Consider the following 21,463-nt stretch of genomic DNA (forward strand, 5'->3'; position numbering starts at 1 on the left):
ATACCCTGATCCCATAAACACTTACACTTGTGTGTAATTTTATGCATAGGAGTAGCTCCAGTGAACTCTTTGGAACAATGATTCGATGTAAAATTATTCACATGCACATGTGTTTACAGGATTGGGATCATATGAGTTACCATTAAAAAAGCACCAGGCACAAACCTACTTAATCATCTCAACTTTTAGGATAGACACCTGAGATCACATGGACTTCAATGGAGCCAGGATTTCACCCCTAGATTTTAGCCTGGCTACACAGATTCACTCCAAACTGACCTTAAGCTTCAAACTTTCAGGTTAAAGTTAAAGAGAATTTTCTTTCACTTTATTAAAGTAAGTGTTAAAATGCAAAAAATTACTAAGTGCCTCTCTCAATAGGGTAACACTTTTTTCAACTTTAACTTTAACAGCTTTTAAAAATGTGCATCTTAAAATAAATTTCATATCTGATATGCAGTATTCTTTTCCCACCTCCAAATAAAAAAAATTAATGCAATCAAGTACTTTTAAGGTACCTATGTGCTACAACTTGTTTAAAGCCCTAGGCCCTGATCTTGCAAATACTTCCACCCATGAGCAGTCTCATTAAATTATGTCTCCCCATCATGCAACAAAGCATGCAAAAGTAGATTTAAATACGTGCAAGAGTCTGACTTGTATGTCTTGAACCTGCCACAGCAAGGCAATCAGAGCAGAGGACTAAAATCTGTGTTGATAATCTGGTTTCAATTCCTAACGCTGTGCTATTCTTTTCACAACACAGTAAGAATTGTAGCAGGATTATCAGACTGAAATGTTCAGGAATAAATACACTTCCTTCATTTGCTTATGTTAGTATCTTTTTATTTAAATACCAACTCCTACCATAAAAAACTGTTAAATTTCTAAAGGTGTGTACCCAAACTATTTTCAAACCTTTATTGTCTATTTTAGTTTATTACTGCAAAATGCAGATTTATGTCTAGTTAAGACATCAAGAAATTACAATTTTAAAGTTTTTATTTGAAGCTTTATAAGGTACTATAAGACACTAGTCATTTGATTGATTTATGAGGAAGTGTAAATATAACCCTGTTACACAAATTGAGGGTCCAACACTTTGTACCCCTTTTAAGTGCTAGTACTAGGGTTGTGCAGAAAATTCAACATGGAATATAAAAACCCAGAAAACCAACTTTAAAAAAAAAAAAAGTTAAAAATTCTGGAAAACGCAATTCTACAGCTTTTCCTGCCCAATAATATTTTTAGACAAAGAATCCATCTCCTCTTTGCTTAAAATTGCTTTTGTTTTCAAAATAGAAAATAAGATGTATTTGTTTCAGACAAAAGTCAATTAGAAAACAAAGTTTCAAAGGTAACTGTTTTCAAAAGGGATATAACCATTTTGTGGAAATTTTAACAGAATTTCTGAGCTATTAAGGGTATTTTTCATATTAAGTGTTATGAAAATGAATTGCCACTTTTACATAATGTTAAATCGATAGCAATTTAAGGGAATTCTTAGGCAAGATGGAAATCATATTAGGTTCAACAACTCTTACTCTTCAAGTACAACATTACATAACATATTGCAGAAAGGATACATGCTTTTGAATTTAGATACACACACTCTGCTGGGCTGCAAGCTTACAATTTATCATGTGTAGGCCCAGGCAGAGATCAGAGTGGAGAAAAAGGCAGGAAGAAAGGAGAAGATCCACCTGTGCACTGTAAATTGCAAGATTGGGCCCTACATTTTTAAATGTAGATTCTGCATGTCTTTACAGACAACTGAACACACTCAGTCTAGCTTTTTGCTCCAGTTATTTGGCAAAACTGAATACAAGATACTAGGGCTATCAATCAATGTAATAAAATAGCAATTAATCGTGAGATTAAATAAATGATATTCTATTACTGTTTAACACTGCGCTTAACGCTGATTAGTGATTTTTTTTTAATGTTCTCTACATTTTAATATATTGATTTCGATTAAAAACAGAATACAAAGTGAACAGTGCTCACTATTATTACAAATATTTGCACTATAAAAAAAGAAAATAAATCTTTTTCAATTCACTTCATAAAAGTACTGTAGTACAATCTCTTCATCGTGAAAGTGCAACCTCCAAAAGATAGATTTTTTTTGGTTACATTTGTTGCATTCAAAGACAAAACACAATGTAAATCTTTAGAACCTGTAAGTGCACTCAGTCCCACTTCTTGTTCAGCCAATCAGTAGGAAAAACAAGTTTGTTTACATTTACAGGGGATAATGCTGCCCGCTTCTTATTTATAATGTCACCTAAAAGTGAGAACAGGTGCTTACCTGGAACTGTTGTAGCCGGCCTTGCAAACTCTTTATGTAGCAGATACGCTAAACATTCCGAAGCATGAAGGGGCATACAAATGTTTAGCATATTTGACACGAAAATACCTTGCAACACTGGCTACAACAGTGCCATGTGAATGCCTGTTCTCACTTTCAGGTGACATTATAAATAAGAAGCGGGCAGCATTATCCCCTGTAAATGTAAACAAACTGTGTCTTACAGATTGGTTGACAGGGACAGGCTAACTTATTTCTTAGCTCCACCATTTTTTTTTTTAATCAGAAAAAAAATGTTCTTGGCCAGACAGATTTTTTTTTGAAGCAAACTAACACCATTTACTCGGTTTTGTTTGAAAACATCCAGTTAGATAGCTGACTTGAGGGGGAACATAAACAGCTTTAGTCTGGCACTCTGATATGAGTTTTGAACCAGTCATAAATGACCTGTACTGTAACTTTGATATGAACTACTTAGAGCCATATTGGAAGCAATTTGAATATAAACATTACACATCTGGGAATGGAACAATTAGGCTGTGTTCCATTGCTCCCCTCAGGTGCGGTAAAAGTCATAGTAAATTCAGATGTCAATAAACAAGATTTTCTTAGATTATCAGCCACAATAAGTACTGTGGTGTCTCTCACCCTTACCCCTGACTGCCCTGAAACAGGGAAGCACATAAATAGCAGGGGCTTTGGAGAGATCCAGCTTATGTACACTATTTCTGGGAAATTGTTCCGGCCCCAGCTCCCTTATGTTAATATATAGATAATGTGTGAGTTAGAGTGCAGTTTAAGGTGTGCCCTGCATGAAGTGCAGCACATCATTCTGCTGTCCCAGGAGCAGAGCAGGGACTGAATTGTGACTCATAATTCAGGGCCCGCCTAGCTCTATGATTAACTGCCTCAGCTTTTTTCCTGGCACAGATTCTCTCTCCCTGCATGCCAGTTTGGCTGTGCTGGTGGTGCCTTATGAGGGGGGTACCTAGGCTGCACCTCCTTCCCCACCATGCCTGTATGTTCTCCTGCTCATAAGTACAGGGTAGGAATTAGTAGCTGGGCAGCAGCTACTCTCACACCTGCGCTGCCACCAGCAATATGGGTAGCACACTTAGGCTTGGTCTGCACTACAGAGCGAGGATGACTTAAAACAGTTTACAGTGACCTAACTCTATCAGTGTCTACGCTACAACATTGCTCCCACCAATGTAAGTCGCCCACTATGTCGACTTAATAACTCTACCTCCACGAGAGGTCAATGCAGTGTCTCTGTAGACACTGCATTACTTACTTAAGCTTGTTGCCTGTCAGCCCTTTTTGGGGCTCACAGCTGGAGCCCCTTTGACTTCCATGCCCCACTGACAGGGGGTGTAGCGCAGGCATGAACCACCGCGTATATCGACTTAGTTTAGGTGGACTCAATTTTGTAGCATAGACAAGGCCTTAGGGTCGTAATCTGTGTGTGTGTGTGTGTGTGTAATATAGATAACATTTACATGTGTAATTGTGCCACTGTCACAAATCCCTTAGACATTTTCCTCCCTAAGTGCTCACCCTAACTCTAAACCTGTGTAAATATTTTATTTCTTCCCCTTTGTTTCTTTTTTGTTTATGATAAAGTTAGTGCTGTGCACATGAAAGGTGCTGTTAAAAGAACAAATCCTCGTAAAACTGTCACACTTTTGCTGTATTTTCTTTCTTATCACTCCCTGCTGATCACAAAGATATTTGTGTGTAAATAGAAGCTTCCTGCATCAGCCTGCTTCCCAGGCCAGGCAGAATCAATGAGCGGAGCCACAATACAGCTTGTGAAATCAAGAGTAATTTTTATGGAAGTAAGTGCTTGTGCGCCAAGCACGGAGTAGCACTGTCACCAAAGAATTGGGTGGAAATCAGTGGCAGAGCAGGTAGGTAATAGCTTCTGGTTACATTCCCCTTTTGACAGGCAGTAATGATGGGGAGAAGGGGACATAGAGTAGGCACAACTAGTTTTTAAGTGGAATATTGATAAAATATTTTTCAATTTGCCCTAACATTTCTGCTGGGGGTAGAAGTTATGCATCCTCGCACAGTGGTTCTTGGATGGTGCCCTTTCATTCTCTTGCTTGGCTCATATCATTTTGAATGTTCTGAGCTTTTTACTGTAATAGAGAGTCATAAAACCATAGGGTTACCATAGACCACAAAGGTCATCTAGTCTAACCCTTGTGAAGATGCAGGATTTGTTGTGTTTAAATCAACAAAGACAGACAGCTATCAGCCTCTTTTTGAAAGTCTCCAGTGAAGGCGCATCCACAACCTCCCTAGGCAGTCTACTCCTTTGTCCTACTATTCTTATTAGGAAGCTATTCCTGGGATTCAATCTGCTAGCTGTTGTTCGAACCATTGCCTCTTTTCCTGCCCTTTGGCAAGAGAGAACAACTAACTTTTATCCATTTTTTTAATGGAAGCCTGTCACTTATTTGAAGACTGCGATCATGTCCGTCCCCCTTCCCCCAGCCCTTCATCTCCTCTTTTCCAATCTAAACACACTCAGTTCCTTCAGCATTTGCTCACTGGGCTTGTGTTTGATCCATTTGACCAACCTTGATGCTCACCTCTCGATCCTTTCTAATTTTCTCTACAGCCTTCCTATATATTGGTGACCAAAACTGGACACAGCTGAGGCCTAACCAGTGCTGAGTAGGGCAGTACTATCACCCCCCATTGACTCATCAAATCCTCAGACCACTATCCACGTGGGCATCCCCAATACCACCAACAATGACCTTCAACAGGTCACTGCAGACACTTTTGGGAAGAAGGATAAAAGTTTGCATACAAGTGGTGTTCTTGTCTGTCTTCTCTGTTGAAGTAAAAGGCCCATGCAGGGATTATTGAACTGTGGAAGTAAATACAGGGCTATGCAGTTGGTGTCGACGAGAGGGCCTTGGCTTCTCTGACAATGAGCTTCTGGTCCAGGAAGGAGGATTATTTTGCTGGAATGGGCTCCATCTATCCAATACCGGGGAGAGCATCTTTGGACGGGGATGCCTGATCAGGAGAGCTTTAAACTAGGACTTATGGGGCATGACAAATCTGGCCAACGCGCATCTGGGCTCAAATAACAAAGACAAGGGAAAGGGGCTAAACTGTGGAGAAAGGGACTAGAAACCACAGCTTCATTAAAGAGACAAGAAGAAAAGCAACAGTCTGCAAGCCATCTTCGATACCAATGCAAGGAGTAAGGGGAACAAGCAGAATGAACTGGAAGTCATGGTATAAAAAAAAAATGACGACTTAATTGGCATTACAGGGATTTGGTGAGACACATACCACGACTTGTGTGCCAGCATTGAGGAGAGGAATGGGGAAAAAGGAGGAGGCGTTGCACTGTATGTCAAGAATGTATACACATGCACCAAGGTTCAAGAGGAAACGAGCAGCAGATCTACTGAGAGTCTGTGTGTGACGATAGAAAGGGGAAAGAATAGTAGTGATGTTATGGGGGGGAAGGTCTATTATAGACCCCCAAATCAGGAAGAGGAAGTGGATGAGGCATTCTACAAGCAGGTAACAGGATTAGCTAACACCTGAGCTAGTATTAATGGGGGATTTTAACTTCCCTGATATCTGTTGGTAGACTATTATAGCAAGACATATGTCCCGCAAGTTCTTAGCATGTATAGGGAAATCAGAAAAAGTTGAGGGAACAACCAGGGCATTATCCCTTTTGGATCTGGTTTTGACCAACAGGGATGAACTAACTGTAAACATGAAGGTGGTCAGGAACTTCAGAGGAAGTGATTGTGATCTGATAGAATTCAAGATCCTAAAGAAAGGAGGACATGAGAATAGCAACACAAGGGCACTGGACTTCAGAAAAGGCAAATTTCAACCTACTCAGAGAAGCAAGGTCCCATGGAAAGATCAACTGGGAAGAAAAGGAGTCGAAGGGGGTTGGCAGTTCCTAAAAGATCTAATAGAGGCTCATCATCAAACTATTCTGATGCAGAGGAAAGATAAGAGCCACAGGAGACTGATGTGGCTGTACAAGGAGCTTTTTAGCTATCTAAAAACCTAAAGGGATACATACAGGAAATGGAAGGAGGGGCATGTCACCAAGGAAGTATACATTGGAATAGCGTGCGTGGTAGGGACAAAAAATCAGGAAAGCCAAGGCCAAGAATGAGTTACAGCTGGGAAGGAATGTTAGGCACAACAAGAATGGGTTCTTCAAATGTGTCAGACTAAAAAGAATGTATACAAAGATGAAGGATGGTGTGCTGCTCAAAGAAGAAGATGGTAATGGAAGATGATAGGAAGACAGAGCTACTGAGTGCCTACTTTGCTTCAGTCTTCTCACAAAAAACAACATGACTGGACGACTAGTGAAGTTACCATAGACAATAAAGAGGAAGGGATGCTGACTGTGCTAAGTAACAAACACATTAGAGATCTGACCAATTTGAATGAATTCAAGTCAGCATGGCCTGATGCTATTCACTCCATGGCGCTGAAGGAATTAGCTGAAGAAATCTTGGAGCCACTCACAATCATATTTGCAAACTCACGGATGACAGGAGAGGTCCTGGAAGACTGGAGAAAGGCTAACTTAATGCCAATCTTTAAAGAGGGGGAAAAAGAGGAGCTGGGGAACTATAGAACAGTCAGCCTGACTTCAATATGTGGGAAGTTACTAGAGCAATATATAAAATTTTTGATTTGTGAGTACTTGGAGGATGAAAGGGAAGTCACTAGCAGCCAGCCTGGATTTACTAAGAACAAATCATGCCAAACCAGCTTGATTTCCTTCTTTGATTGGGTATCTGGTTGGTGGATAGATGGAATGTGATGGATATAACATACTTGGACTTCAGCAACACTTCTGACAGTCCCACTTGACATTCTCATAAGTAAGTTGGAGAAAAGCAGGCTCAGCAGAACTACCAGTAAGTGGATACAGAACTGGTTAAAACAACTGCAAACAAAGCAAATATTGATGGAAGGCTGTCAGGGTGGAAGGAGGTCTTAAGTGAGGTTCTATAGGGATCTGTTATGGGTCCGGTGTTCATTAATATCTTTATTAATGACCTGGATGTAGGAAGAGAGAGCATACTGATCACATTTGCAGATGACACAAAGGAGGGGAGGGGGTGCCAACACTTTGGAGGCTAGAGTTAAAATTCAAAAGGGATCTTGATAAATTTGAGAACTGGGCTGTAGCCAACAAAATGAAATTTAACAAATACAAATGTAAAGTGTGACACTTAAAGAAAAACCAAATGCAAAAATACATAATGGGGGATAGTCAGCAGGCAACAGATTGTTAAAAACAAAAGTCACTCCTGATACCTGCCCTTATGACAATGTGCAGGGTAGGCTGCTTGCCTCATGGGTCACAGAGCAGGCTCTGGGATGCCATTACTGTGGTCAGGCAGGGGTGAGAAATGGTTGGAGTCTGGGGGGTGGGAGGGAAACTAATAAGCAATGAGTGTTTTTGATGGTGCAGCTATATGCTGTCCCTTACTCAGGGCAGGTTGTAAAATTAAAAGCTAGCCCTAAATTTGTGCTCATTGTTGCATTTTGAACATGTTAGTCTAAATACATTTTTCCTGTACCGATTTGCCATGGGAGGTTTTACATATTGTACGGGTACGTGCTTCTGTAATGGTCCCTGAAAATAATTAAATCCAAAAAAAAAGTTAATACATGTTTTAGAGGAGGAGTTGCTGATTCTGGGAGCAGCTGCACCCAGCAACATCAGAGGGAATTGTGTAATGTACACAGTGAATACTGTTTTGTTTTTTTTAAAAAGGCTCCAGATGAAAGCTTTTAGAAATTCACAGACAGCAATTCCTTCAGATTTTAAAAAGTATTTTGCTTAGACAATTTAATTGCTTTAAGCACTTTGTCATGCAAATCAGATTATTTTTCAGTTACAGAAGAAGTTTGCAGATGTTGGCACATGAAAACTGCTGGGGTCTGTCTTTCTCTTTTGCTCTCGTGACACGTGCACACATATATAGGTTGCTTTTAATGGAAATTATTGTTTCAGTGCTTGAAGAAAAAATTCTGTTAACATTTAGCTAACCAAGTGTGATATAGCAAGTCAAAAGACCAAGCATGTGTTTTCTTAAATGTAATTTTGAAATGTTTTGCTGTAGAGTGTTGGTACTGATGATGCCAATTAAGAATTATTCATTCATTCTAACCTCTTGTGTAACACAGACCATAGAACTTCCCCAAAATAATTCCTAGGGCATAAACTTCCAGAAACTTTCAGAAAACTTTTTATTACTTGTGCAAATAATGACCACAGTGCATCTTTAAGTGGGGAATTTAAGCATTGTCCAATTTGCCAAAGGAAAGGGAAGAGTGCACTATGAGTGTGGAGAAGGGAAGAGAGGTGAGAAGCTGCTGCAAAAAGAGGAGTGTGGGTCAGTGTGATGACACTGATTTATTCCCTGGGAACCGAAGGATGGAAAAGGGGCAAGCCTGGACGTGAGACGCCCTTTCTCCACTGAGCAGGTAAGGCAGCACCCACCCTTCCTCCCTTTGAGGTGACAGAATGTCAGGTTTACTCAGGACCTGCTGTGGGCATTGCACTAGCTATTCCTTTCTGAGTGGGGGGATGAGGGGGAAAGGAATGATTTTCCCCCCTTCACTACCAGACTGACCTAGGCGGAAAGAAGGTTTTTACACCTTCCCCACAGGCTGAACTTCTCCCCACACCTTCTGATATAGGCTCACCCCATCTGTGGCCCCACAAAGTCACAGAACCTCCTCGTCAATCTCCTCCTTGCCGTAGTCAAGGTGGCCATCTATAACACCAGGGAGAGGATGTTGGCTGAGGAGGTGCTCAAACTGTAGGGCCTATTTACGTTCCTCCATCCACTCACGTAGCCGGGCAGAGCTCCTCTGGGCTGCGTCCGCTGATTCCTTAGCTACTTTTGAGGAACAGTGGGTGCTCTCTGGGGCTCGCTGTTCAGTGTCCCCTTCACGTTCCCTCCATTTAGCCTTTTGACCCTCACACCTGTTACTGTTTCTCATTTGTTGTCCCCCAAACTTAGTTGAGTCCCAGTCCCAGTAGTTCCTCCCCTTAGGCCCCTTAGCCATGTGCCTGCCCACATCCCGGAACCGAAATAGTAGCGGGTTCAGGGAAGGCTGTGTTAACATGAGAGGTGAAGAGGGAGTTAGGCTATTTATCACAACTCACTGTGTAGATATGGGCCGATGTTCAGCGCAGATACACCACAGAAAGGGATACAATGACCGGAAAAATGGCTTGGTAAAGGACTTAAAAAGGAGGTATTGGTTAAAGGAATAGGGTGGGGGGTGGAAAGAGAGCATGCGTTCTGGACTCCTATGTCTTGTATGGCAGGGAGCCAACCCCCTTTCCTTATAGCCCACCTTAACCTTCATATGAGGGGGTTAGCTGGGGGAACTGGATGGAAAACTAAGGAGTCTGGGGGAAGCCCCCCCACGTAGTTATTGAATGAACATGCCCTATACACTTATCTGCTGGGTAGTCCCAAACATTTAATAAAGTTGCAGCCTGATTAAATCCATATTAAGTGTGTCCTGTCCTTCTTTCAGTTAATCAATTAAAAGTCAGTGAGAAACTAATTCTTAAAAAGGAAAATTACCTAGTCTTTTGGATTCATGAAAGCTTGCAGGAATTATGACGACTCAGTTATTAGGCCTGGCAAACTATTAGACTACAGAAACTGAATTATCAGATGAAGTACTAGTTAGCTAGCCACACAAGTGGCAAGATTATAACAAAACTAACTTGAATTCATGGAATTAAAAAGGACAAATGAAGTAATGGGTTGATAACTGTCCTGTCTCCCAATACTAGCTGAGATGATAGCAATGAGCAATGTCACCCACAAGTGATATAAAAGCACAGAAATCAAGGCAAGATGCTCATGGGAAGGAAAAAGATGGGATAACAGTACCCCTTGAACAGCAACTAGTTCAGGCCTCAGTGGGGAAACAGAGACCCCTTAACAGACTGGGATCCAGCTGCCACATCCTCCACAACCCTGCAATATAGCTACTCTCGTCAAGGACGACACAGCTGGTTAAAGCTACCAGCAATTGAGAGCAGAGCCTTCCCTGCAGCAGGATTCAGATTATAGGACCCCTTATCAAAAAAGATCGGTTTAAGTTTATGTTCAGATCAAAGTTCTTTTTCAGTAGGCTTTTCCCAAGGAACAAGGTCCATAAATTAAAACTACTAATTAAAAGAAAAATCCTTGTACATATAAATGCACACATTCCAGAGGATGCTTTTTTTATCCTTCAAACTTAGCTCTGCACTTAGATATCAAGGTGACAGGCGTCTTACAAATATAGATAATTCTCCTTCCTCCTACAGGTCCAGCTGTTCCTCTGACACAGCTCCCTGAAGGCTTCTCCTCTGCCCACAATTCCCAGTGCCTGGCAGCCTGCTCATGGCCTGGATGCAAAGTGACATTGCAGGCATCAGCAAGGAATGGAAGGGAGTTCAGAGCACCAGGTAGAGCAGAAGCAGCCTGCTGTTAATCCTTGTGGAGTGCCACTTCACAGGGCACCAAATGCCTTCTCCCTCCCCTCAGCGTTTTGTCCATCCAGAATGCCCAGTGTCCTTGCCAAAGTCTCCTCCCTTAAGTAAATAAAAACAAACAAAACCCAACTAATTACTAAGCAACAAATCTGAAATAAAACAGAAATCTGTCAGAGGAAAGAAGCCTTCTCAGTGAAGGGACATCTGCCATGGGCAGGACAGAGCCAGCAGGCAGTAACTGCAGATGAATAACTGAGAAGAATGAAGAGGCAGCTCTTTCAGGGGGGCATATCAGGGCATAAAATTTATCTGTAGAGCTTTGCTACCATATTCCTGATGGAAAGCAGGAAGGGTTGAAATTTGCAGTCAGTACTGGTGATAGATTGCAGAGTATATACATTTATATACAAAGTGATTTTTGGTTCTCTCTCTCCTCCCCACAATCAGTTCATGCAGTTTGCAGAGATACACAGCAGGACTCAGCAATTACCAGCTGTGTTCCATTTGCCCAGATTGGTGCTACTGCAATGCAAATAATGAATAATATATAATACAAAGAATCCCAGTCAGTCAGTCATCGACCAGCACCATGTGCTAGGCACCGTATTAACTCACAAAAAAAAAGATAGTCCATGCCCCAAAGTGCTTATGCAGAATATTTATACCACCATCACCATGACTTATAAAAAGGTCAATACTACAATATTTTCATACACCACTCTGTCCTGGACAGGATCTACCTATTAAATAAGATTAAACTGGAGGACAAATAATTAATCAGAATTGTATAGGTATCTGACATCAGGGCCTGAACGTTTCGCCTACTTGCCCCAGCTAGTGAATAGCTGTCCCTGATGAGTGGGGGAAAACAATGACAAAAATTCTGAGCTACAACTTTCTGCAGTCTAAGCTTTCATTTTGAAAAATGAAATTACATTTCCAGACACTTGGTTTGATACATCAGCCTTCAAAATACGAACTCTTTCTGAGCCTGCTGACTGTTCTAGAGCTTTCCCAAGCAGAGAACTCTGATCAGTTTCACAGATGCTAATCAGAACCCTGGGGCAGCTGTGAAACTAACAAGACTTCTTCAATTACACTGTCTCAATTTACTGGAGCTATTTCAGAACTGGACCACCCAATAAAAAAGGGAGATGAGGGCAGCAGATACCACCACTTCCAGGAGGTGCTGGGCTGGAAGACAACCTTGTCCATTTCAGCCATTTTAGGCTAGAGGCTGCTATGAAATATGGAGCCCACAAGCAGGGTCCAGGGTTAGGACCATCTCACTTCCAAGTTGCTTGGGGCACAAGTTGAGTCTCTCCCCTACATACTTCCTCTAGACTTCATTAGTGGCCCTCAAATCATTTGTATTTGCCTCTGGCTACCAATAGTCCAAGTTTCGAGCCCTGTTCGACATAAATCAAGTGTGGCAGAACTAAAATTTTGTGAAACATAGATGGAAACAGGAGATCACCTGAGGTTATCCACAGGTGAACAAATGAGATGGACCCTAGGTGAACTCTTCTTTCCCACCACGAAAGAGATACAGGTAGATTGAACAAAAGAAAAAAAAAAAAACCACCCCCACATACTAACTCCCTGCTAGGATTCCATTCAAGGAAGCCATATGAAGTCTTCAGGGTGCTGACATGGAAACTGTTTCAATTGTGACAGCTTGTCACTCAACAAATCAAACAGTGTTAAAAGAATTTAGCTGGAGTTCTGAGGTGACTTGCAAACAAAGAACTTTCTTTCTATATGCTGGTTATTAAGAGGCAAGAATAGCCACTGTTACTGGGTTCCATAAAAATGGAATGAAAATATTAAAAATATTATTCCCTACTTAGGGGAAAAAGTGACTGGATACAAATTACAGCTAAGTAATGAACAAAAGGTTGTGCACCCTATAGTCTGGCTACAGAATTAATAAATGTCAACTTCAAACAATAAAAGTGAGTTCATTTACCTGTGCAGGATATACACACTACAGTTACTAAATTCTTTCAAGGGAGCTAAACTATGAAGAACTACAAATGTTGATTGTTCAACATCTTTAATAGATCGCCTTCAGTTCATGTTAAGAGATGTTCCATCGCTACCAATTCTTAACAAGATCAAGGCATCCCCTGAAGAGGTTTGTGTCCTTTAACTAAATACTGTAGCCCATAGAACTAGCCTGCTTGCTTGCATTATATATATACGTAATCTTTTCTTATAGATTTAAGTATGATTGTGTGATTATAATAGAGTTATAAATTTTATATATTTTTTTGCTGTAATGCAAGGTACCATACAGGCCACATCCTGTGTGACAGCTATGTAATTATTATTATACATATATTCGGGAATTAGTGTTGAAAGTGTTGACGTATAGCAAAAACAAGACATATATGGTCATGTTTGTCCTAAATGAGTTAGCAGTTAGCAGACATACTCGGGACCTTTGGCCTAGACAAGTGTTGAAAGTAATGATGTCAGGCCTAAACTAGTACACCTCAAAACCCACATAGGTGAAGTCATGGAATCTTTGAAATGGGAAGTAAAATGTCATGGATATCCTTAATATTCATGAACCTGCCGGCCTATAGAGTATGCATACCCCAATAATTTGGGGGTGGACAATCCAAATATGGACTTAGAAGGAGAACCCATATTCTTGGGGTATACGAAAGGAAAGATCATGCTATTTGGGGCGATCGTCATCTACTCTTGCTTGAAGTTTCTTTAGTTTGTGTTAAGTTTTTCCTTCTTCATTTTATAGTCTTATTTGTAGTCTTAGTTTATAGTTCTTAGCTCTAGCAGTGCTTACTTCACCCCTCTACTCAAGAGGTGAGGAACCAGAAATCTCTCTCAATCAGGTCATCAGGGAAGGGTGTGAGTATGTTCGTCTAAGTATCTCTCTCACACACACACACACCCCCCATATAAGTCTCTAAATTTAAAGATGTATTATCCATTATTCATCTGATTGTTCATTTTCTTTATATCAGTCATTTGTCTATCATTTTATGTTACCCTAATAAAACTTATAAAATTGTACAAATTTGGTTATCACTAAGAAACTTCCTGTTGTACACCCGGCGGTCCTTATAAAATTCTTCTGGAGCCTGATTTAGGACAAGAATCTTCTAATCCAAGCAACTGGCAAACCTATAACCCTATTAAATAACTAATACACTTAAAATCAGGCTACAATACACAGATCAAAAAGTCACAGCAACACAAACTTTAGTGTCAAAATGAAAGTAGTTTGCAAGAACTTTACATCAAGATTCTGGGTCATATGTTAGATCACTGGATGTGCAAGAAAGATATTGCCACAGCCCGAACAAATTTTCCCCTAGATTTTGCAGATTTTTGGAACAATCTACTGTATTTTTAAAAGTAAGGCTCTGATCCAAAGTACAATGAACTCAGCAGAAAGACTCCCATTGATTTTGAAAGGCTTGGATTGGTTCCTTAATTTATTTTGTTGAGTACTTTTAAGTATTACTTTAATTTACCTATTCTTTTCTTTTTTTAAATTCTCCCACCTACATGGCCTCTTTCCTTTCTTCCCACCCTCAAGATTTACCAGTTGCTACCTCATAACATACAATTCTCCTCCTTCCATAATGGGAGGGAGGGAAAACACAAAACATTTAATAGACAATACAAGTATTTGTATCCATCATTCGCAGCCTCATTCCTGTGAAATGTCTTGCAAATGAATCATATTAGATAAAACAAAACAGCTGGCTATTACTGTTAAAAGCAAGCAGCAGTGAAATAATTAATACGTTGGCATATGAGATGACACCATTAACTTCAATGTTAACAAAAATTGAGATGTAGCGATTCATGACTCCGGGCTACTGTTTGTGCTTAACTACAGACTCTAGATGACAGCACTATATTGGTCCACATTCAGCAGAAGTACATCTTCATATCCAGAAGAGCTAGAAAAAAAATACGTATTTTTGAACATAAGCCTGAGTTCTGCAAAAAAAAATACTGGAAGTACCTAAAAATCTACAGACATGCCCTAACCCTGCACTAAAGCATAAAATAAGTGTGGCAGAAATTCTAAGTGACATTAGTTGAATCCAAATAGTTTACAAGTTCACAAAAGATCGTTTTACTGTTATTCTCACTGTAGATGCTGAGCTAGCGGCTGGAACAACAATAATTCCAAAGGAAAATAGCTGTGTTTCACAAAACACTTTCAGATGATGATAGCCTGGTTTGGATGAGAATATAAAATCACAAGATGACAAATTACTTAGAACAGAAATAGAAAAAAGATTTGGTTGCAGCTGCCTCAAAAGCTAGTCATATCAGCCTCCCCTGCATTTTCAGAAAACACACACCTGACAGAAAATTTGTAGGAAAGTCGAAGGCACATTATCTACAACTTGCAGGGATGCATTTCTGGAGAAAGTGATGTAAAATGTTTTTATGCTCTCAAAAAACAACTTAAAATACACTTATCGCTTCTCTATTAAAATTATAAAAAAAACTACAAACCTAATCAACCTTATTCCAACAATTCAGTAGGTCCATCCACAGCACTAAGAAGTCTTTTACCAAGAAACAGGTTGGACACATTTTATTCTCTTTAAAAATAAAAAATGCATACATCTTCCCTATGCTGGTAGCCAACGTACAAGTTTGGTCTTGGAAAATATCATTCTGCAGTGTCACAGCTTTCCATTATTTCAGCAAATAGTTTTAGTCAAGACTAAAATCTTGTTCTTGCACGTTGGAGTTAAAGTTCACCCGATGTCTGCAGGCATCCTTTAACAGGCAATTGACTTGCTTTGTGCTGTCAGAGAAATCCACAGATGTCTGACATAAAGGAATTTTAAAAAGCAGGAGTCCATGACCTCTACTGAAGATTAATCACTTTTATGCAGATTTCACAAAAATTTTGTTTATATATGTAGAAAACTGGTAACTGGTAGGCAAGCTTGCTATTTCAGCTCTCGTTTTTATTTTAGACCACGCTTTGCTCCCTCCAACTTCCTAAATATCATCTTCACCCCCCACTCTTTTAAAAACATATGAGAACGTAAGGTAACCAATCACATTAAGAAAAAAAGGAATATTACAAGTCACTCATGAAGTTCTGTAGCAACTGGACAAAGTTTAAAGAATTTGATTCATTCTCTCTTTTTAAGGGTTCTTTTATATCTGGTTATGACTTACAAGTTAAAATCCACCAATATCATTGTAACAACATTGCTGTTATTATGGTCATTAAATATATAAACTTCATTATTTCATGTAACTCAGCTGATCTTAAAAACAGATTTTATTGGCTGCTCATTGCTAAGCAATTACCTTTAGCTATGAGACTGTTTAGTCCTGCAATATAAAGGGTGTATATACTTCATCGTTGTTGTGGCACATGCAGTTCACTCTCATAATTCAACCTACAATTAACATTTGTTACTGTATTGAACAAAACCCTAAAGAGATCCATTCATCTTTCCAATAGTGACATTTAAAATATATACCCCATTGAAAAGCACACACATAGGGCCTGTTCACACTTACCCGGAAATTCGGCGGCAGTCGATGGGAGTTACGCAAACTACACAGAGAAGTCTGCATAACTCCCATTGACTGCTTCTACGCGCTGTGCACGTTGCACTGAGCCGACGGGAAAAGTGTTCCCGTCGGCTCAGCACTATGCTAGTTGAGGAGGTGGGCTTATTAAGTCGACTCCCTCATCGATTGAGCGGGTCTCACTGACAGCTCAATTGATCATGAGATCGATCTGGCGACGGCGATTTTGCTGCCGCCAGTGCAAACATAGCTTTAAATACAATACTTGACTCACCAATGCTACTGAGAGAACTGCTGCTTTCAGAATCAGATGGCATTATGGACAGCACACTGTAAGTTGACCCTGGAATAAAAAAAAACCAAACACATTAGTTTTCTTCCATCCCTCCCTTTGTCCACCTCGCCAGCTTCCCTTCAATCCCTCAAGAAAGCATCTGTCCCAGTCTCTTAATGAGTCAGACCAGAAGTACAAAGCAGAGGCATGTGCTGAGTTCCTGGAGAAAGACAAGCGCAGGTTAATTACTGAGGAACTTCTACAGCAGTTATCACTAGAATGATATCACAATAACTGGAATACCTGTGGAGAGAGGCTTCCTTTTTCATTAATCAGTCCCATTCAGCTATAAACCCTACCCAAACAATTACTTCTCCCAGTGCATATGATGCCATACGAGACAGGAATGTCTGGCATAGTTCAAGACTTCCAAAAGAAGTCCACACTTCTAGCACTTTGTTTTTGCGACACAGCAGCTGCTACTTGATCATGGCACCTGATTAGGATATGCTGACCCTCAAGAAGCCATTTTCACGCTTAAAGGACTAATTTCCCTGCCTGGGCTTCAATAAATCCATTGTTTTGCAGATACTGAAGATATTGAAAGCTGGGATCTTTTATTATTATGAAAGTAAGATTTTATTTACAAGAACAAACATTAAGACAGGTCCCATTTGAAGAGCTTACTATCAAACAGAATTCCTTCTCCCCTCACCTCCAAAAAAATTCCATCACAGAAAAGAGTGGGCATAGGGAGTTAGTTATAAACTACAAAAATACTGGTATAACAAAGGAATTTCCACTGGGACATGAAGTCCATCCCCCAGCAACCTGGCCCAAGGAGAGTCTCAGAACTTTCTGACCTTAGGCTGAATGCAGCTGTGCAAGATTTTTTTTTTTTTTTTTTTTTTTGAATTATCCTAATTCTTTCTCCTCATGCTTTAAGGTTTGTTTCTTCCAGACGCCTTGTGATTAAGAGCTGAAGCACTGGATCTATGCTCCCAGTACAGGAAGCAAAAAAAAAAAAAAAAAAAAAAAAAAAAAAAAAAAAAAAAAAAAAAAAAAAAAAAAAAGAAGAAAATTGCTTTTTTGAAAGAGGAAAAAGAAAACATGACAAATAAGAGAAGCTTCCTTCCCTCCCACCCTCACCCCAAAACACCTCACACTACACAATAAAATTAACGTAAAAAACTAAGGCCCAGTTCTTCAACTGGCATAAAGTGGTGTAGCTTCATTTAAATTAATGGACAAAAGGTTATGGTGGTTCTTTCAAAAAGAAGTTTACAACAGAACATAGACTTAATACACCTTGGAAATTTTACTATGCAGAAGAAAAATGCTGCTTTTAACCATCTTAATTTAAATGAAAAAACCACACACACACAGTTTGTGACCTGTCCATGCCTAGGGCAGCCACCTGAAAATGCCAAGGTCAGGGCAAGCTGTAAAAGGAGAACAGATTCTCCCAACACTTGTGGGTGACACTGAGCTCAGGCTTCCCAACCAGCCACAAACAGTGCTTCTGATTCCCCGCACTGGTTACCAAAAAGCCAGTACACAAATACACACAGCCCCCTTTACTCCATTTCAGTCTCTAGCTCCCAATCAGCCACTAGGTCCAATAAAGAGACCACTTATTTAAACTCCATGCTCTTTACCAAAAAGTTTCCCCCTGACCCCAAAGGGTCAGCCACAGTACCAGATCAATACAAGTTTGGATATTGCCCAAAATACCACGCTGCCAGCCAATCCTTTAGTAACTGAAACTAAAGGTTTATCATTAAAAAAAGGAACAAACAATAAGATAAATGTTAAAGGATTAAAGCAACCAGCTACATACAAATTGATTCGAAAGTCCATAAACATATCAGGTTTCTAGTAGAATTGTGGAGTTTGCAGGCTTGTATAGTCCCTCTGGTATACATCCAGTACCTGGATGGGTCTCAGTCCTTGGTTTCACAGCTTAAGTTCAGTTCAGTTGTAGATGAGTTGATTCAGAGGTAGGTGAGGACTGGTGACTGAAGACAGAATCGATGTGGGGCTTTTGTCCTTTGGCCTTTGCCATGCTGCTTGTGGAAATTTACAGGAATAAGATGGAGTCCAGGGTCACATGAGTAAGTCCTGGGGACTCATCAGGTACATCCTTGGCTTCTCCCTCTGAGCCCACTGTACCCGTGAATCTGCTTCATGGGCCATTAAGCAGGCTAGTGCTGCAGCCATCCAGTCTGGGATGTCGCCCAGAAACACAGTACAATATGAAATACAGATAAAAACATATCCATAACTTCCATTACACATACAACACATGAACATAAACATTGTCATCTTACTTAGCACATTATAGCCTTTCTAACTGTACCTGATATGGCATATCTCACATGAATTATTAGGATTCTGATATATTGATGTTAAAAAATAAATTCCCCCTGCAATCCAGCCAGTGTGACACGGTTTCCCTACCTTGTCATTTAAAAAAAACAAAAACAAAAACAAAAACAAAAAAAACTTCCCTTTTTTAGTTTACATTTAATACAGTACTGTACTGTATTTGTTTTTTTGTGTGCATCTGCTGCTGCCTGGTTGCATCCTTCTGGTTCCAAATGAGGTGTGTGGTTGAGTGGTGAGTTCGTAATTCTGAAGTCCTACTGTAGCTAAAATGTACTACCTCTGCAAGGTGTGACAGTGATAATGGGAGAGGAAAGATATTCTTGTGATTAAGGCAGCTGACTTATGGTTCTAAGATCAGACTTCTGTTCCCAGAGCCAACCAATGGCAATCATTTATTTTCTGTACCTCTGTTTCCTAAACTGTAAAGTTATTGCCCCAGGAAGTAAGTTAATAAATGATCGTGAGGCACTCAAATATTACAATCACAAGCACTGCAGAGAAATCGAAAAATAAAAAAAAGTTACCACAGACTTTTCTGTCACCCCAGTAGCATATCATTTCAACAGTAATATTTAATACTCAGCCTGAAATTTTTAAACACACACCCACGACTCCCCGATGGTCCAAAACATCCTCATTTGTCTTCAGCAAAAAAAAAAAAAAAAAAAAAAAAAAGGCAGCTGATCCCTTTAGGTATGGGCTGAGATTGAAACACTCCATCTTTCCTGGCTAAGGAGGGCTGACAGATCTGCATATAATGAATATGCTTCGGAAACATATCTTCAAGCAGAACTCCTCATGAACTCCTCCGAAACTGTTAAAAATGGATGATGGGTTTGGCATTTATTAGCACATACATAGACGTAAATGCATGCTAGGGAGTTTATGACACATGATGAGACAGGCCCCTTCCCTAAACGTAAGGTCCTAAATCTGCAAATTCATGCAAGCATCTGGAGCCTCATTAAAGTTGATGCAGTCCATGCAGGTGCAAGACTCTGCTTACGCACATGCAGTACCAGGGCTTACGTTAAGAACAAAAACCGTACACGGGAGAAAGGATATCAGGGTGCAAAAGTATCTAGATGATGCTTGGTATATATCTTGTTAGGTGCAAAATCACCACCACCTTCTACCCAGTGGGCCCAACCAATATTTTCAGCACTAGCAATTTTGTTCTGCAGTTTCTCAATCTGCTGCAATGTCTCCCTCCCCCCCCCGAAAGAAGTGCAATCTTGAAAAGTTGGTACCAAGTACACTTCATAGTTGTACCTTCCTTTAAAAGATAACAGATGCAAAGCTCTCATTCTGGATATTCTAAGAATGACATAACCAAAAAGAGTGAAAAATGCCAGGACAGGCTGTCTCTCAAAATCCACAGTAGATTCTTCAAGAATAGATAAAAATCTCATTTTGTTGACCACTTATTTTTATTCATCTTCAGAAGGGCTGAATTTGAAACCCCCAAAATAAGTAAGTCCGGTATTTAAAAAGCAGCCAAAAAAACTCTAATAGAATTAGACTTTCATTTTGTGAAATATACTAAGATGACCTAGCTAAGTAAGGCATGACTTCTTCCTAGAGATAACAGGAAAGAGCGGTATAGCTGTAGGCAAGAACTTAGGTGCAAAAATCTGACAAATGGCATGCTCTCACCAGAAAGCCTACATCTAGGAGGAATGAAGGAGTCATCTACCCCATAACTCTCTTCACCCCCCACCCTGAAAAAATTGCTCCTCAGGACTCTTTATGACAATAGCTATGGAAAAGTTAGGAGTCTGCTCACCTGAAGCATATATACCTGACAGGTTTAGGGTTTGTTTTTAAATGCACTGAATGGGAAATTAGGCCACTGTCTGGAAGTTATGTCACCTTAGTATTCAGTATCAGTAATTGGCAGAAAGTGTATGCACAGTTTACTGGTTTGATAAGTGCTTCACGATGTTAGAATTATCCCATTAGCTAATGGGCTAAAATAGATAAGTGTTTACATATTGGCAAAAGAGAATCTTATGTGAATTACTGTATTCCTATCAACTATCACTGCCTGAGACTACTCAAAGCGATTCAGCGCTGAAACTATTGTTCTCACTTACTCCTGTTAAATAAGGCTAGGGACAGAGCTTCATTGGAAAGGGGTGGGAAAGAGAACAAAAAGGCAAAACTACACAAACTTTGAATTTTTGGGCATTTTATTACCACCTCCAGTAAATGTTTTGTGAAGTATTTGACAAAACTGGTCTCTTTTCTACAGCAAATAATTTCAAAATTGCAATTTCCAGATTTTTAAAATTTTGTCAATGGCCACTTACTCAAATTACACAGATAATCTTAAATTAGAGACACACAAAGGTCACTCATGAAAGAACAGTGCACATTCCATTGAAAATATCACTACATT

At 39.9% G+C, this 21,463-nt stretch overlaps 1 protein-coding gene across 1 annotated transcript in view; it reads right to left on the reverse strand.

Annotated features, from left to right (window-relative positions):
- DLG5 (discs large MAGUK scaffold protein 5) overlaps positions 1–21,463 on the reverse strand; it is a 162,305-nt gene that overhangs the window by 87,297 nt on the left and 53,545 nt on the right. The window contains exon 2 of the mRNA XM_067539533.1: positions 16,675–16,743. Within this exon, the coding sequence (XP_067395634.1) occupies positions 16,675–16,743 (69 nt within the window). The remainder of the gene's footprint in view (positions 1–16,674; positions 16,744–21,463) is intronic.

The sequence above is a fragment of the Emydura macquarii genome, unplaced genomic scaffold, assembly GCF_026122565.2.
Source record: "Emydura macquarii macquarii isolate MOO-44397 ecotype Brisbane River unplaced genomic scaffold, CSIRO-AGI_Emac_v2 contig_67, whole genome shotgun sequence".
Taxonomy (NCBI): Eukaryota; Metazoa; Chordata; order Testudines; family Chelidae; genus Emydura; species Emydura macquarii.